The sequence below is a fragment of the Neofelis nebulosa genome, chromosome 1, assembly GCF_028018385.1.
Source record: "Neofelis nebulosa isolate mNeoNeb1 chromosome 1, mNeoNeb1.pri, whole genome shotgun sequence".
Taxonomy (NCBI): Eukaryota; Metazoa; Chordata; class Mammalia; order Carnivora; family Felidae; genus Neofelis; species Neofelis nebulosa.
The window spans coordinates 172,138,937-172,155,490 of NC_080782.1; the positions used below are offsets into that span (position 1 = coordinate 172,138,937).

Consider the following 16,554-nt stretch of genomic DNA (forward strand, 5'->3'; position numbering starts at 1 on the left):
GCCGGAGCAGCCACTGCTGTTTTCTGCCCCTCTGATTTGTGTTTTCCAAAATGTCAGTGGACACTCATCATATGGCATGTAGCCTTTTGCATCTGGCTTCTTTCACTTGGCATATACATTTGAGATTTATCTGTATTATTACATCTATACTCCTCAAATTGTCTATGCATTCTCAGGTTGATGGACATTTGGGTTATTTCCAGCTGTTGCCTACTATGAATAGAACTGCTGTAGACATTCATATATAGGTCTTCATGCAGGATATGAAATTATTCATCTTGAGTATATTCCCAAGAGTGAGATTGCTAGGTTGTATGATAAACATATCTTTAATTTTTTAAGATTGTTTTCCAAAGTTGCTGCACTCTTTTCCAAAAGCAACATATAGTTTCAGTTGCCCTACATCTTTGTCAACACTTGGTATCAGTAGTCTTTTCAATTTTACCCATTCTATGATAGTATCTTACTATAGTTTTTATTTGCATTTCTCTAATGATTAATGACATTAAGCATCTTTTCATGTGCTTATGAGATTCATATGTCAGTAGAGCGTTTAAATCTTTTGCCCAGTTTTAATTGGGCTGTTTTTCTTCTTCCTGATTTTTAAGAGTTCTCTGTATATTCTGGATATAAGTAATTTATCAAATATATCCAGGCATACCTTGTTTTATTGCACATCACTTCATTGCACTTTGCAGATAATTAGGTGTTTTTTTGTTTTTTGTGTGGTTTTTTGTTTTTACAAATTGAATGTTCGTGGCAACCCTGTTCCAAGCAAGTCTACAGTTGCTATTTTTCCAATAGCAGTTGCTCACTTCATGTGTCTGTGTCACATTTTGGTAATTATTGCAATATTTTAATCTTTTCTATTAATATTAAACAGCTGAATCTTGAACAATGGAGGGGGCTAGGGACACCAGCCCCCCTACAAATAGCCCAAAGTATGCATGTAACTTGGACTCCCCAAAAACTTAACTACTAATAGCTTACTGTTGACCAGAAGACTTATTGATAACAAACAGGTGATTAACACATATTTTATATATTATATGTATTACATACTGTATTCTTGCGACAAAGTAAGCTAAAGAAAAGAAAATGTTATTAAGAAAATCATAAAGAAGAGAAAAAGCATTTACAGTACTGTATTTCTCAAAAAGAATTCAATTATAAATGGACCCACAGAGTTCAAACCTGTGTTGAACCTACAGTTCAAGGAGAACTGTATTTGTTATCTGTGATCAGTGGTTACAACTTGCTGAAAGCTCAGGCAGTTAGCATTTTTTTAGTAATAAAGTATTTTTTAAATTAACATGTGTACAGTTTTTTAGACATAATGCTGTTGCACACTTAATATAAAGCATAGTGTAAACATAACTTTTATATGCACTGGAAAACCAGAAAATTCATTTGACTTGCTTTATTGCAATGTTTGCTATATTGCAGTTATCTGGAACCGTACCCGCAGTATCTCCAAGGTCTATCTGTGGGTGTTTTGGAGATGTTTTTCCCAGTCTGAGTTTGCCCTTCCATTTAATCATCAGAGCCTTTTGAGAGCAGGTTTTGATTCTGATGAAGTCCATCTTATCCATGTTCTCTGTTTATTATTTGTACTTTTTGTGTCCTATCAAAAGCTTTTCTTCTAGAATTGTTACTCTTACAGTTTGTACACATTTTAAGTATATGGAATGAGATGAGTTCTTTTTTTTTTTTTTTTAATATGGATATCCTGTTTTCCAGTACCTTTTGTTTTAAAGACTGTCCGTTCTTGAATTACCTTGGTACCTTTATCTACTTCTAGACTCTCTATTCTGTTCAACTGATTTTTTTAACCAGTTATTTTTATTGAGATAGAATTCACATACCATAAAATTCACCATATCAAAGTGCATATAATTCAGCGGTTTTTAGTATATTAACAAGGTTGTACAACCATCACTACTGTCTAATTCTATAACATTCCCATTACTACAGAAAGAAATTCCATTGATATTTTTTCCAGCTTTGTTGATATAATTGGCATATAAGTTTAAGCATACAGTGTGTTGATCTGATACATTTATTTGTTTTAATGTTTATTATTGACATAGAGAGCATGCATGCATACATGCGAGTAGGGGGAGGGGTAAAGAGAGGGGGAGACAGATCTGAAGCAGGCTCTGAGCTGACAGTAGAGAGCCCCATGTGGGGCTTGAACTTACGAACCATGAGATCATGACCTGAGCCGAAGCTGAACAACTGACTGAGCCACCCTGGTGCCCCAATCTGATACATTTATATATTGCAATATGATTACCACCATAGTACCAGCTTACATCTCTATCATGCCACATGTTGTTAATTTCTTTTTTTTTAAGTTTTACTTATTTTTACATGTTTATTTTGAGAGGAAGCGCACACGAGGGGGGGGAGAAGCAGAGAGAGGAGAGAGAGAGAATCCCAAGCAGGCTCCACACTGTCAGCACAGAGCCCTATGTGGGGCTCGATCTCACAAACTGCAAGATCATGACCTGAGCCTAATTCAAGAGTCAGACACTTAACCGACTAAGCCACCCAGGCTAATTTTTATTTAAGTAATCTCTAACCCATGAGGGGCTCAAATCCATGACCCCGAGATCAAGAGTTGCATGCTCTACTGACTGAGCCAGCCAAGCATCCCTATTATTTCTTTTTTGTGGTGACATTTAAGATCTCTCCTGTCAAATATATAATATAGTACTGTTAACTGTATTCACAGTGCTGTGCATTAGATCCCAAGAATGTATTCATCTTCTAACTAGAAGTTTGTACCCTTTGATCAACATCTCCCCATTTCACCCAGCCCCAGCACCTGGTAATTGCCATTCTACTCTGTTTCTACAAGTTTGGCTTTCTGTCTTTCTCTGACGTTCATTTAATATGCCCTCAAGGTTGATCCATGTTGTTGCATACAGCCGGGTTTCCTTCTTTTTCATGGATGAGTAGTATTCCATATGTTACATGCACATACAATCTTTTTTATCCATTCATCTGTTGACAGACATTTAGGTTGTTTCTGTATCTTGGCTGTTGCAATTAGTGCAGTGACACGGGAGTGCAGATATCTCTTTGTATATATACCTGTGAGTGGGATTACTGGATCATATAGTAGTTCTGTTTTTAATTTTTCTGTGACCTCATATGATCTACCATACTGTTTTCCATAGCGGCTGTACCAATTTACATTCCCACCAACAATGCAGAAGGGTTGCCTTTTTTCTAGCCCTTGCCAACCTTTGTTACCTCATCTTTTTGGTGATAGTCATTCTGACAGGTATGAGGTGATAGCTCATTGTAGTTTTTTTCTAATGTTTATTTATTTAGAGAGAGCACATGAGCTGGGAAGGGGCAGAGAGAGAGAGAGAGAAAATCCCAAGCAGGCTCCATACTGTCAATGTAGAGCACAAGAGTCAGATGCTTAACCAACTGAGCCACCCAGGTGCCCCTCACTGTGGTTTTTATTTGCATTTTCCCCGATGTTGAGCACCTTTTTATGTACCTATTGGCCCTTTGTATGTCTTTGGGAAAATGTCTATTCAGTTCCTCTGCCCCTTTTTTAATCAGATTGTTTGTTTTTGTTGTTGTTACTGAGTTGTAGGCGTTTTTTTTTTTTTTTTAATATATTTTGGATATTAACCCTTTATCAGATATATGGTTTGCGAGTATTGTGTCCCATTCCATAGGTTGCCTTTTCATTGCTAATTGTTTCTTTTGCTGTAGAGAACCTTTTTAGTTTGATGTAGTCTCACAGATTTTTGTTTTTGTTGCTTTTGCTTTTGGTGTCATATCTGAAAAATTGTTGACAAGACCAATGTCCAGGAGCTTTTCCGCTGTATTTTCTTGTGAGAATTTAAGTTTCGGGTCTTAATTTAATCTCTAATCCATTTCAAGTTAATTTTTGAAGTGGTGTAAGGTAAGTATTCAATTGTATTTTTCTGCATGTGGCTGTTCAGTTTTCCTGACTCTATTTATTGAAGAGACTGTCCTTTTCCCGTTTTGTATTCTTGGTTCCATGTATAATATTAGTTGACTATATATGCTGGGGTTTATTTCTGGACTGTCAATTCTGTTCCATTGTCAATGTGTCTATGTTTATGCCACTACCATACTGTTTTAATTACTGTAGCTTTGTAGTACAGTTTTAAATCATGAAGTGTGATGTCTCCAGCTTTGTTTTACTTTCTCAGGACTGCTTTATCTATTTAGGGTCTTTTGTGGTCCTGTACAAGTTTTAGGATTGTCTTTTATATTTCTGTCAAAAATGCCATTGAGATTTTGATAGAGATTGCATTGAACCTATATATAGCTTTGGGTAATATGGACATTTTAACAATATTAATTCTTCCAATCCATGAATATGGACTATCTTCCCATTTGTTCATGTCTTCAATTATTTTTAATCAAAGTCTTACAGTTTTCAGTGCACTGATCCCTCACCTCCTTGGTTGAATTTATTCCTAGGAATTTTATTCTTTTTGGTGCTTTTGTGACTGGGATTGTTTCCTTAGTTCTTTTTCAGATATTTTGTCATTATTGTATAGAATACAATTGATTTCTTTGTGTTGATTTTGTATTCTGCAGCTTAACTAAATTTGTTAATTAGCTCTAACAGTTTTTTGGAAGACTCTCTAGAATTTTCTATATACAAGAATGTATAGTTTTCATACAAAGACAGTCTTACTTCTTCCTTTCCAGCATAGATGCCTTTTATGTCTTCATCTAGCCTGACTGCTCTGGCCAGGACTTCTAATAGTATGTTGAATAAGACTGGTGAGAGTGGGCATCCTTGTCTTTTTCCTAATCTTAGAGGAAAAGCTTTAAGCTTTTCACTATTATGTTGTCAGCTGTGGGTTTGTCATATATAAACTTTATTATGATGAGGTATGTTCCTTCTGTACCTAGTTTGTTGAGAGTTTCTATCGTGAAAGGATGTTGTGCTTTTGTCAAATGCTTTTTCTGCATCTATCGAGATGATTGTATGATTTTATCTTTCATTCTATTAATGTCATATTTGTCATATTTGTTGACTTGTGTGTGTTGAACCATCTTTGCATCCAGGGATAAATCCCACTTGATTATGGTATATGATCCTTTTAATGTGCTGTTGAGTTTGGTTTGCTAATATTTTGTTAAGAATTTTTGCATCTGTATTCATCCAGAATATGAGTCTGTAGTCTTCTTGTGGTGGTGTTGTTTGGCTTTGGTATCAGGTTAATGCTGGACTTGTAAAATAAGTTTGGGAGTATTCCCATCTCTTCAAGTTTCTGGCTGAGTTTGAGAAGGATTGGCATTAAGGTGGAATTCAGTGAAACCATGTGGTTCTGGGCTTTTCTTTGTTGGGAGATTTTTGATCACTGACTTGGTGTCCTTCCTTGTTAATAGTCTGTTCATATATTCTGTTTCTCCGCCAATCTATCTTAATAAGTTGTATGTTTCTAGGAATCTGTCAGTTTTTTGTAGTTGTCCAATTTGTTGGCAGATAATTATTCATAGGGGTCTCCTGTGGTCCTATGTATTCCTGTGGTGTCAACTGTAATGCCTCCTCTTTTTATCCTGATTTTATGTACTTGAGTCTTCTCTCTTTTTTTCTTAGTCTAGCTAAAGTTTTGTCAATTTTATCTTAAAATAAACAGCTCTTAGTTTCATTGATGTTTTCTATTTTTCTGGCCTCTATTTATTTCTGCCCTGATCTTTGTTATTCCTTCCTTCTGCAAACTTTAGGCTTAATTTATTCTTCTTTTCCTCCTTCCTGGAAGTCTGTCCTCTACTCTGTTACTATATGTGTTTTAAAAATGTAAAATGCAATTTTATGAAAGTATAACACATCAGAAAAGTGTGGAAATCATATAGCATGATAGGAATCATAATAGGAACACACCGTGTAAACAGCACCCAAATCAAGTGTGCTCATGTCTTTCCTTGGCAGTAACCACTGCCTGACATCTAGCAGCAGAGGTCAGTCTGGCTATTATTCATGTTATTATAAATACAGTCATACGGTATGTGCTGTTTCTGCCTGACTTCTGTCACTCAGCATTGCTTGTGAGATTCATCCATGTTGTTACATGTAGTTGTCCATTCATTCTCACTGCTGTGGAGTTTTCCACAGTATACCACACTTTATTAGCCTGTTTTAATTACTGTTGAGGGACATTTGGGTAGTATCTGCATTTGAGTTATTATAAATAGTGCTGATCAGAATATGTCAAGCAGTCTTCCGCTGGGGTTGCACTAGATAATTTTTTAAAACACAAATCTTACCATGTCACCTCTCAGGCTTAATACCCTTAGTTACCCCATCACATAGGGCTGAGAGTTAGGTCTCTAGTGACCTGGACCCAGCCTCCCTCCTCTGTCTCTTCCCCTATAGTCCTGGCCTCACACTCATGCCCTGACCCCCAGGCATGCCCAGGCTGTCCTCCTGCTCAAACCACCCATTTGTCCCCTAGCCATCCCCTGACTTGTGTCCACCTCTTTCCTGTTTCTCTTCAAATACTCTGCTGTTCAGATAGTCATTCTCCTTTGGGACCTGTGATGCCCTGCTTCCCCAGGCATGTCTCATTGGCCTCCCCACAGTGTGTCTTATAATCATCTTTTAATGTAAATCTCAGGTGTTTAGTACCTGGGAAAGAGGTACAGTCCACCTGGTCTGCATTGGTCTTGCTCTCACTATGAGACAGGGACCTGCTCTCTAAAGAACTGTCTTTATTCCAAGATTGGAACAGTAGGAGGGAGAGAGAAATTCCTTAACTTAAAAATAGTTGAAATCTTTGTTATAGTGATAGAATGCCAAATTTGCATGAATTTTGAAGGATCAGCTCCTTTGGGCAACTGTGGCCTGGTGGTGTCCTTCCCTCCTTGGGAAGCTGGGGGATGATGCAGAGAGAGGTGGCTCTTTCTGGAGCTCCCCTTCCTCGCCCTCCCCTGCTGCCTCTGCACCATGTCACACTGGACAGCAGAGCCCAGGGGTCCTGGCTGTGGGCACCCACTCAAAGGACTGGTAGAGAGTTGCACAGCTACTTTAAGTAGGGGGCTTCAAGTGGGACTGTCTTTAACCTTTAGTTTGTAGTTTGTGAAGCATCACCTTGGGCGGGGGGCGGATTGCTTTGTCATTTGGGGGAAACTCCTGAGATACCAGATGACATCTGTTACTACCAGCTCTGGCTGGAGTGGGGAGACGGTTTTTCCTCCTGCTGACCACAGGCTGGTTGGTCCCAGGATAGAGGAGGGTGGAGAGGAGAGACACCTTATTTTCTTCTCTTTGTGTTTATACATACAACATGGCTTTTTGTTTGTTTTTTAGTAAGAAAGTCTTTTGGGCAAGGAAAATACAAAGCTCCTATAAACAAAAAACTAAAATCCTTGGGCTATTTGATTAGGAAAATGTGTGAGCAAACCCATGGTAGCTTCCCTGAGTACTTCTGTTTATCATGATTGAAAGAACATTTATAAACCTAAAAAAATATATCCAGTAATGGAAAAACAAAGCTGTTGTTCTGTTGTTTTGAAATAAGTTTGAAAAAGTGTTTAAACTAAATATAGCAGTATCTGTTCTTTGATAACCACAAAATAGTAACAACAGAGTTTTACATTCTAACTGGATTTTGCTCTTCCCAGGAACAGACTCTATGTTGGCTTTTAAGTGGTTTTTAAAAGCCAAGTTAGACCAGATTGGCTTTTTAGTAATATTTTGAGTCCTGGGATCCATCCATGAACACTAGCGAGGCCAAAGTGTCATGGACCCTGAGGAAGAATGGTGTGTTCAGCCTCAACGCTACTGACTTCTGTCAGCTGGTCCTAGTGATAATGTAGCTTTTAAAGTGGGATTGAAAAAAACATTGGTGGGGATTTCGTACATGAAAGGATTGGATTCAGTTCAGTGCATTCAGTTCCCTTGAAACCCAACACATTTTTCTAGTAGTTTTGGACCCAAAGAGTTCTGGCTGCCATCAGCAAACAGTGACCAGCTGCGTGTTTAGGCCCCACAGGAATGTGAGTAAATGGATCCACTTTACGTGAAGTATTTAAAAGTATGTTCAGTAACGTAGCCTTCATTTCCTCCCCACTTCTTTCTTATAATTCAGTTTTTGCTGCCCTCTCAACTGTTTTAATTGAGTTGAACTGAGGGAATGAGAAAAGCACCGGAAGGATTTGAATGCTTTGGGGACAGGTAATTAATCAAAACCCGCATTAGGCTTAATATTCTGTGCTTTTCTTTTTAAGAAAGCTTATTTCTTTTTAAGAACTGTTTAAAAACGGAGATCCGTGTGTCACATGTGCACCGGGGGCGGTCCTCCTGGTGCTCCAGCAGGCAGTTACCTTCCCTCTAGGTCTGCATTCCTCCCCCTCGCCTACCTGACTTCCTGTGGGTAGCCAGCACCTTTGCAGAGAATTTAGACAGGATTTAACAATATTCTCAGCAAAGGTAATTCTGAAGGTAGATCTGTTTGTTACCGGAAGAATTAGGTCCTGAATTCCAGAGCCCACTGGGAACGGAGTTCGGCTCATTGCTGATTCACTGTGGGCTGGCAGTGCCAACTGGCAGGGGAGCATGGGGCCGGGAGCACTGGACACACCAGTGGGTGGGAGCCACGTGTGCTGGTGGTTTCCAAGTGATGCTCAGGGCCACTTTGGTGGTCTAGGTCGTGCTCTGGAGCTTTGCAGTTGTATCTGCTGGTCATCTTCCAGAGTCCTTTCGCTAATTCAGTTCTGTCCCATGTCATTCAGAGAGGCCTGTGATCTGCCCCCTGTGGATCCCGGGTCCCAGGGCAGCCGAGCCCAGGGTGCCCACACCCCCCACTGCCACCCACTGTGGCCTTGCCTCATGTGGCTGGGTGAAACAGGCCCCTCTGACAGTCAGCAGGGGCTTGGCTTTGACCTCTGATTTCCCAGCTCTCCAGTGCTCCTTCTGGGAGGCTTGTTTCTGTAAAGCCATGAAATACTATATTAAGTAGAGGGAGTGAGGGCTCAGACCTAGCCAGGAACCCTCACCTGCATTCGTAGCAAGTTTATTCACTTTTGGGTAGGCCTGACTTCTAAAGCGTTATCTTAGAGTTGTTTAAACAGGTGTATGTTCTCTTCTTTCTAGAATAGTTTGTTAGCACACTACCTAAAAAAGCATGGCTTTGTATGACATTTTGTAATAGTTCTGTGTTGCTTCTGACTCACATGTAAGTTGCACTTCCAAGCTTCCCATTCTCACCTAGGAAAGCAGATCAGTTGAATAAAAACCATTTTATTACTACAGACTTAAAATGTTTCTGAAAAAACCTTTCAGTAGTACACTAAAGGATAGTCCTTCCCCTTCTCTCTGCTGCTTGTGGGCCTGAGTTGTCATGGAGGAAAAACAAAAAGACCTTTGGGGGGATATGAGATGCAAGTTACCTGCCTCTAACCAGACCCACTGGCCCCTTTGTCCTGCCCTGTAGACAGACACTGGGTTGGGACACGGTGCAGATTCTTGGCTCTTTCTCTTGACCCGAGGGCTTGTGCCAGGCGGCATGAACATACCTTCAGCAGCTGCCAGCATGTCAGGGAAGAGCTCCACTCTTTCTCTAGCAGGCTTGCAGATATACTCTAACAGGCAGATCATTTGCTGTGTTTCTTAGTAGCCAAGTGTGGGAACCTCCGCTCAGTCAGCAACAGTGGACGGGCCCTGGGTGGGCAAGGATTGCTGGTGGGGCCTGAGTCTGAATCCCAGCAGCTGATTCACTGCTCCCTCTGCCCCAGCTCCTAGGGCTGCTTCACCTTCCGGGAAGAAGTCTTCCGGCCTTGTACTGCATGTTGGGTTCCAGAAAGTGACTAAGGGAGGCCATCACAAATCCTAAATAAAAGACAGGAAGTGTTTGCTGTTGACTGGGGATTGTGGAACATGTTGAACTCAGGTAAGAGTATAAACTGATAATCATATAGACTGAGAGGCTGGCAAACTGTGTTCCTTCTGTGATCTCATTTCATCTTTTTCTTCAGTTTTCTTTGAGATATAATGTATACACAAGAAAATTTACACATTAAGTACATAGGTGGATGATTCTGACAAACATATACCTGCCTTCCTACATTCAAAGCAAGTTCTGCTTGGAATGGAGTTTTGCTTCTCCCAGCTGACCTGGTCATAGACATACCATGTTACTTGTGCCCACTGAGTCTCACAGAGTCCCATGCTCCTGTCCCCGAGACTGTGCTCCTGGGGCACCAAGAATGCTGTGTGCCAGTGGGGCTGCGTGGATCTTCTCTGTTCGCTAGCGCTCCCTCAGACTTAAGTTCAAAGATAAAATTATTAGGAATTCCAGGATGGTGGCAGCCTCCAAGTGCTGATTCCATGGTGCCTGGCACCCCGCAGGTCTCCGTAGACACCTGTGGCTGCCTTCTGGGTGAGGATATCAAGGGAGCCCGGTGTGGAGCGGTGGCCCAAGCCACCAGCTGCCTGGGCCCTCTGGAGGCCAGAGGCAGTGAGAGAAATGCCTCCTCCCAGAGTTGGGCGAGAGCCTTCGGAGGGCAGGACAGGTGAAGGCAGACACAGCTGCTCTGTCGGCTATAACTGGGCACCTTGTGTAAGTCACTCTGCCTCGGTTTCCCCATCTGTAAAATGGGGAGAAGCTAGAGAGTAAGGAGCTCTCCTACTGAATGTTAACTTGAGAATGTAAAATGAAGCATTTAGCACAGGGCCAGGCACGGAGTAAATGCTGTCAACTCTTGATGGCCAGCATTATTCATACTGTCCCCTCTGAGCCACAGGTGGGCTCTTTGTGAGGACTCTCAGCACCTTCTTCTGGGCATCTCACCTGCTGATGGTACCCAGTGCTCTCCCCACCACCTCCAGCTGGCGGGGCCAGGCCTTTCCAGACCTTTGTGTGCCTCCGGCCAGGAGGCAGCAGCACTGCCGCCCTGGCCGTGCCTTGTGTTTGTGGCTGTGGCCCTGGCAGCCCTGGCCGGGCCACTGTCCAGCCTGTTTCCAGAGAGGCCTTTCCCTGACTTGGCATTTGGGGACTTTACAGCTGTTCTTCCCAGACTTTTGAGTGGGCCCAAGGATGTGAGGGCATGGTCACGTCCCCCTCGTTGGTCACTCTGTGTTTAAAGATGGTAAAATAATTGCCTTAAAAGTGGTATGGCATTCAAAATTTTATTTGTAAAAATGTCTGGTATGGCCAAAGAGTGAAAACGCATGGAATGGTTGCTGAGGCAGCATTCAGGGGAACCTGTGTGGCATCAGGGACCATAAAGCGCCTGTTTGTTTCATGGACCCATGAAGGGTCAGAGTTGGAGGGGACAGCTGTTGAGTGGAGACCCTCGCTTCTTGATTTCAAAGGCACCGCTGTTTCACCGGAGCTGCTCGGTTAATGTAAGAAAGGTGTTTTGCCATCAACGTTTCCGGGGTATTCGGTGGGGTTGGCGCGGGGTCGGCCGGGCAGGAAGCCCTTGTCGTTGCTGGAAAGAAACTAGCAAGCAGGAGAGTGACAGCATCAAAGCACCCACAGGATGCGGCCGGAGCCTTCCCTGGCGCGTCGCCCACGAGCCACTCAGAGGGGAGAGTGACGTGACCTTCCAGCGCTTGGTGCTCCAGGCCGAGCTCCAGCTTAAAGTTCAAGGCATTTTGTTTTTTCACCTGTTTCCTACAGTTCTGAGAAACTTCTAAAGAATTAATGTGTAACTGTATCAGACACTCAGGGGTTTTCTCAAGGGAAAATAATGTTACAGTCGGGGGAGAAGCAGCCATTTGACTGAGATGCCAGAGTTTTCTATAAAATAAAAACCCTCCTTAGAGCAGGCGCGCACAGCACACGCGCTTCTTACCGAGATCCGGCCACACTTGGTGACACCTGCTAAGGGCGGCTAGTGGCCACGGAAAGACTAGGGTGGCAGCTGGCTTTGCTGAAGTGGGTCCTCATTTGTGACAGGGTGGCCGGGGTCTGCGGGAGCCAATGCTGAAGCGGCTTCATACGGCAGGAGAAGGGGGAGAAGATAGGCCCAACAATCGCATACTTCTCTGGGGCAGGCATTTCTGGAAACAGTGCAGTGCCAAGAGGCAGGGCCGGCTCCTAGGCGCTGAGTTTTGTGCCACCCAAATCCCGCCACTTCACCCACCTTCTCGAACCCTCTTAATTTGACACCAGGCAGTGAACAGTGTTAGCGGCTTGATGAATTATCCAAGAAAACATACAGATTTACTAACGTTTCCCCCATTTCATTACATTTTAATCCATGCGGGATGAATATTTTATGGAGGTGCCTTTACTTAAAGGTTGTTTTCATGTTAGAAGCTGGTGCCCATTGAAGTCCCTTTGCCGGTAAGTTTGAGAACAGTTCACCATTAGCCCTTTGCTTCACCTGGTACGTGTGTTTCTAAATGTGGTCTCAGCCTTTGCGATAGCTGCCGTTTGTAAACTAGCACAATAAACTCTTACTGCAACCCTGCCTTTTACACTCTTACCACCAGGTGGCTAAGAAAAAAATTAAGCAGGAAAAATCCAACAATTATGGGAATGATTCGTAATCACTTTCAATTTCTGCTTCAGCGATGAAATACGAAACTATAGACGGGCTGTGTTTGAAGACTGAAAACTGCTGAGCAAGGGGCAGGCGTTTCCAGCAGCGCCAGGCCAGATGGGCACTTCCACGGGTGGTTTCGTGTTCTGAAATATTGACAATGCTAAAGCAACCAAAATTTGCTGAAGTAAAAGTTTCTGTGCCTGTCCCACCTCCCTACTGACCCCTCACTGTCCATGTCATTCCCAACCAGTTGGTTTGGGACAGGGGTTCAGTTTTGGGCTCCTCGACTCCCAAGTGGAGAGTCCTGAGACCTTAGTGCAGCAGTGGCCTCCCACTCAGTCCTGTATACGCTGGTAATGTTGGCAGAGATGGTGCTTCAGGTCATTTACAATCGGCTCCTGCCACACTGAATAATGTTAGCATCTCGTGTGTGTCTCTCGTTGATATTGTAGGGTAATCCATGTGTGGTGGATGGTGACATAACAGGGTTGAAAAACACTTTTAGACGTCCTCTCATAGACCCCATCTGTTAGCGGAAGGACAGCATCATAACAAACCGTGACCCCCCCGCCCCAGTCCCTGCCATGGCTCTGTGGCATTTAAAGAGGATGGCCGATCTTATCCCACAAATATGAAACCCCACCAGTGTGCCTGCCTGTGGTGCTCAGCCTCCCCTGTGCATTCCAGTTGGCCCTTCAATTCTCTAATTTATTAACTTTGACAAGTAACCTCTTGGTTGTACATGATTTTATTCACAATTTGTTTTTCTGATTCAAAGTGAACATGAGTGCCTTAATCCTCTAATGGGAATTAATTGCTTGTTTCAGTGCTTAACTCTGATCCTTTCTCAATCCCCACAGGGATGAGTTTCTTCCTGAAGGATCTGTGTTTGTTCAAAACACAATCAGAAAGGTAATGATGTTTTTCTTATGAAAGGAGCCAGAAATGCAAAATGTTAATTCTTTTTTTTTCCTCCCCTTACATAAGTAGTAAAGGATACAAGAGATGAAATGTAGACTACCATAATTTGGTCATTCTAGCTAGCTACATTTTTTCCTAGTAAAGAAGTTTAATTTTTATTGCTAGGTTTTCTTTTATGGGAAAAAGCTATCTTCTGTAGAAGAAAGCTACTGGACTGATTTTCCACAGAGTCGAAGTTAACAACCTGTGGCCTAACCATGATCATTTCTATGTAACAGCACCTTCCCAGGGATTCTTGGCTCTGAAAACTCATCAACACCCAACCAGTAATTGATATGGCGTGATTCCCTCTCCCATTTATTATGTAGAATATTAATTTTTATTTTTTTAAGAGGCTTCATTGAGAAGAATATAAGCCAGTAGATATTTTTATAAGATCTTAATGAAGGAGGTAGGGTGGAGAACTTCAGAACATTCATTGGGTTCTGAGGCCGGGCACACAATCAGCAGTCACTAGAGATGGGATGAACCCAGGTTTAAAATAACTTTTCCCAAAGACCTACAGCTGCTGAGTGGTAGAGGTGGGGATTTGATTCAGGCCTGTCATTGTGCCACAGTGCATCTCCTTACACTTACCATGTACTGTGTTCTTAAACGTCCATCTGTAGAACACTGAGGCCACCCTACAAGGGTTCAGCCCACACTGCTGTCTGAGCCCACAGGGCTGGCCAGGCCAGGCCATCAGTGTCCTAGAAGAGGCCTACCCTGGGGGGGATACACCACAGTAAAGCAGAGACAGAGCCACTTCTAAAGGTCACTCTTCAGTTTCCTCTGGAAAAGCCCAGATGGCTCACCTAGAGCTGTTCCTAAACTCTTGCATTTTATCCAAAACTCTAACCAGGCTGAAACAGTAATGTATGAGCCTCAGGAGGTGGCATTCCCTTCTGCTGTGGCAGTGCTGCCTGCTCCCAGCCTGGATGAATCACACGCATATTCTCAGCTAGCCCTGGCTGGGGTTCGGAGAGGATCTGGTGCATGTACGTAGACTTTTTGCATGTCCTATTGGCTGTGACCCTCATCGCAGCCCTTGGAGACAGGATGAACCTGTCAAAGAAAAGAAAGGAAAACTAAACCCAAAGCTAGCAAAAGGAAGGAAAAAATAGAGATTAGAGCAGAGATAAAATAGAGAATAGAGGAACAATAGAGAAAATCAACAAAATTGACAAACTTGTGTCTAGATTTACTAGGAAGAAAAAAAGATATAAATAAAGTCAGAAATGAAAGAGGGAAAAGTACAACCCATTTAGTAGAGATAAAAAGGATTATAAGAGAACTGTGTGCCAACAAATTGAAACCTGGATGAAATGGCTCATGCCTAGAAACACACCCTATCAGGATAAATTGTGATGAAATAGAAAATCAGAGTAACCAAAAAAGAGATTGAATTACTAATCAAAAACCCCTTAACAGAGACCAGAACCAGAGGACTTCACTGATGAATTTTACCAAATCTTCCCAAAAATTGAAGAGGAGGGGACACTTTCAAACTCATTCAATGAAACTCATTCAATAAGGGCAGCATTCTAATCTGATACCAAAACCAGATTAATATCCCTGCTGAAGATTGATGCAAAAATTCTAAACAAAATATTAGGAAACAGAATTAAATGGATTATATACCACCACCAAGTGGAGTTTGTCTCAGGAATGCAAGGGTGGTTCAACATAAGAAAATAACCAATGTAATACACGTTAACAGAATGAAGGGGAAAAAGTTGACAAGATTCAATGTCAGTTTGTGGTAAAAACACTTAAACTAGAAACAGAAGGCAACTACCTCAACATAATAAAGGCTGTATATAAAAATCTCCAGGGGCGCCTGGGTGGCAAAGTCGGTTAAGCGTCCGACTTCAGCCAGGTCACGATCTCGCGGTCCGTGAGTTCGAGCCCCGCGTCGGGCTCTGGGCTGATGGCTCGGAGCCTGGAGCCTGTTTCCGTTTCTGTGTCTCCCTCTCTCTCTGCCCCTCCCCCGTTCATGCTCTGTCTCTCTCTGTCCCAAAAATAAATAAAAAATGTTGAAAAAAAAATTTTAAAAAAAAAAAAATAAAAAAAAAAAAATAAAAATCTCCAAACTAACATCATACTCAATGGTGAAAGACTGAAAGGTTTTCCTCTAAGATCAGAAAGCAAGCATCCTTGTCTTGTTCACCACTTCTTTCAGTGTAGTATTATAAGTCCTACCTGAGGGGCGCTTGGGTGGCTCAGTCAGCTGAGCATCTGACTCTTGGTTTCAGCTCAGATTACGATCCCAGGATTGAGCCCTTTGTTGGGCTGAGCGTGGAGTCTGCTTTGGATTCTGTCTCTCTCTGCCCTTCTCCCCACTTTTACGCACTCTCTCATCCTCTCTTAAAAAGAAAAAAATCCTACCTGAAACAATCAGGCAAGTAAAATGCTTACAAGGAGGTAAAAGGCTTGTACACTGAAAACTACAATACGTTGCTGAAAGTAATTAAAGACAAATAAATGGAAAGACAGCTCGTGTTCATGGATTGGAAGATTAAATATTGTTAGGATGCTCAGACTACCCAGATCTACCAAATCTATAGATTTAATGCAACTGTCATGAAAATTCCCAAAGGTGACTTTTTGCAGAAATAGAAAAATCCATTCTGAAATTCATGAAGAATACCAGGCTACCCCAAATAAGCAGTGTAATCATGAACAATAACAAAGTTGGAGGTCTCATACTTCCCGACTTCAAAAAACTTACTGCAGAGCTACAGTAATCAAAACAGTATGGTATGGAAGACGGCAGAGTCTACAAATCAATCCTTGCATGTATAGTTAAGTGATTTTTGATGAGGGTGCCAAGACCAATGGGGAAAGTTCAGTCTTTACAACAGTTGAGAAACTGGATATCCATATGTAAGAGAATAAAGCTGGACCCTTACTTTATATCACATGCAAAAATTAACTCAAAATGATCAACAACCTAACAGAAGAGCTAAGGCTATAAAACGCTTAGGAGAAAACATTGGGCAAAAGTTTGACATTCGATTTGGTAGTGATTTCTTGGATAGGACACCAAAAATGGTAAAAAAAAAAAAAAAAAAAAAAGTAAAAATA

General features: G+C 42.0%; 1 protein-coding gene and 1 long non-coding RNA gene across 9 annotated transcripts in view; one reads left to right on the forward strand and one right to left on the reverse strand.

Moving 5' to 3' along the window:
- GGACT (gamma-glutamylamine cyclotransferase) overlaps positions 1–16,554 on the forward strand; it is a 48,326-nt gene that overhangs the window by 22,561 nt on the left and 9,211 nt on the right. For 2 of the 8 annotated variants that reach the window (XM_058743752.1, XM_058743761.1), the window contains one exon: positions 13,368–13,419. The exons of 4 other annotated variants lie outside the window; for them this stretch is intronic. Coding sequence is in view for 2 of the 4 variants with exons in the window: in XM_058743704.1 (XP_058599687.1) it covers positions 14,342–14,465 (124 nt within the window). In the remaining 2 variants the exon portion in view is untranslated. Of the gene's footprint in view, positions 1–9,774; positions 9,903–13,367; positions 13,420–13,551; positions 14,466–16,554 lie in introns of those variants that run through there. 2 more of the 8 variants (XM_058743713.1, XM_058743704.1) reach the window with 2 other exon arrangements.
- On the reverse strand, positions 8,209–11,978 carry LOC131520063 (uncharacterized). The gene is made up of 2 exons (XR_009265920.1): positions 11,812–11,978; positions 8,209–9,841 (listed from the first exon to the last, which is right to left on the reverse strand). It is a non-coding gene; the product is annotated as an uncharacterized LOC131520063 (long non-coding RNA).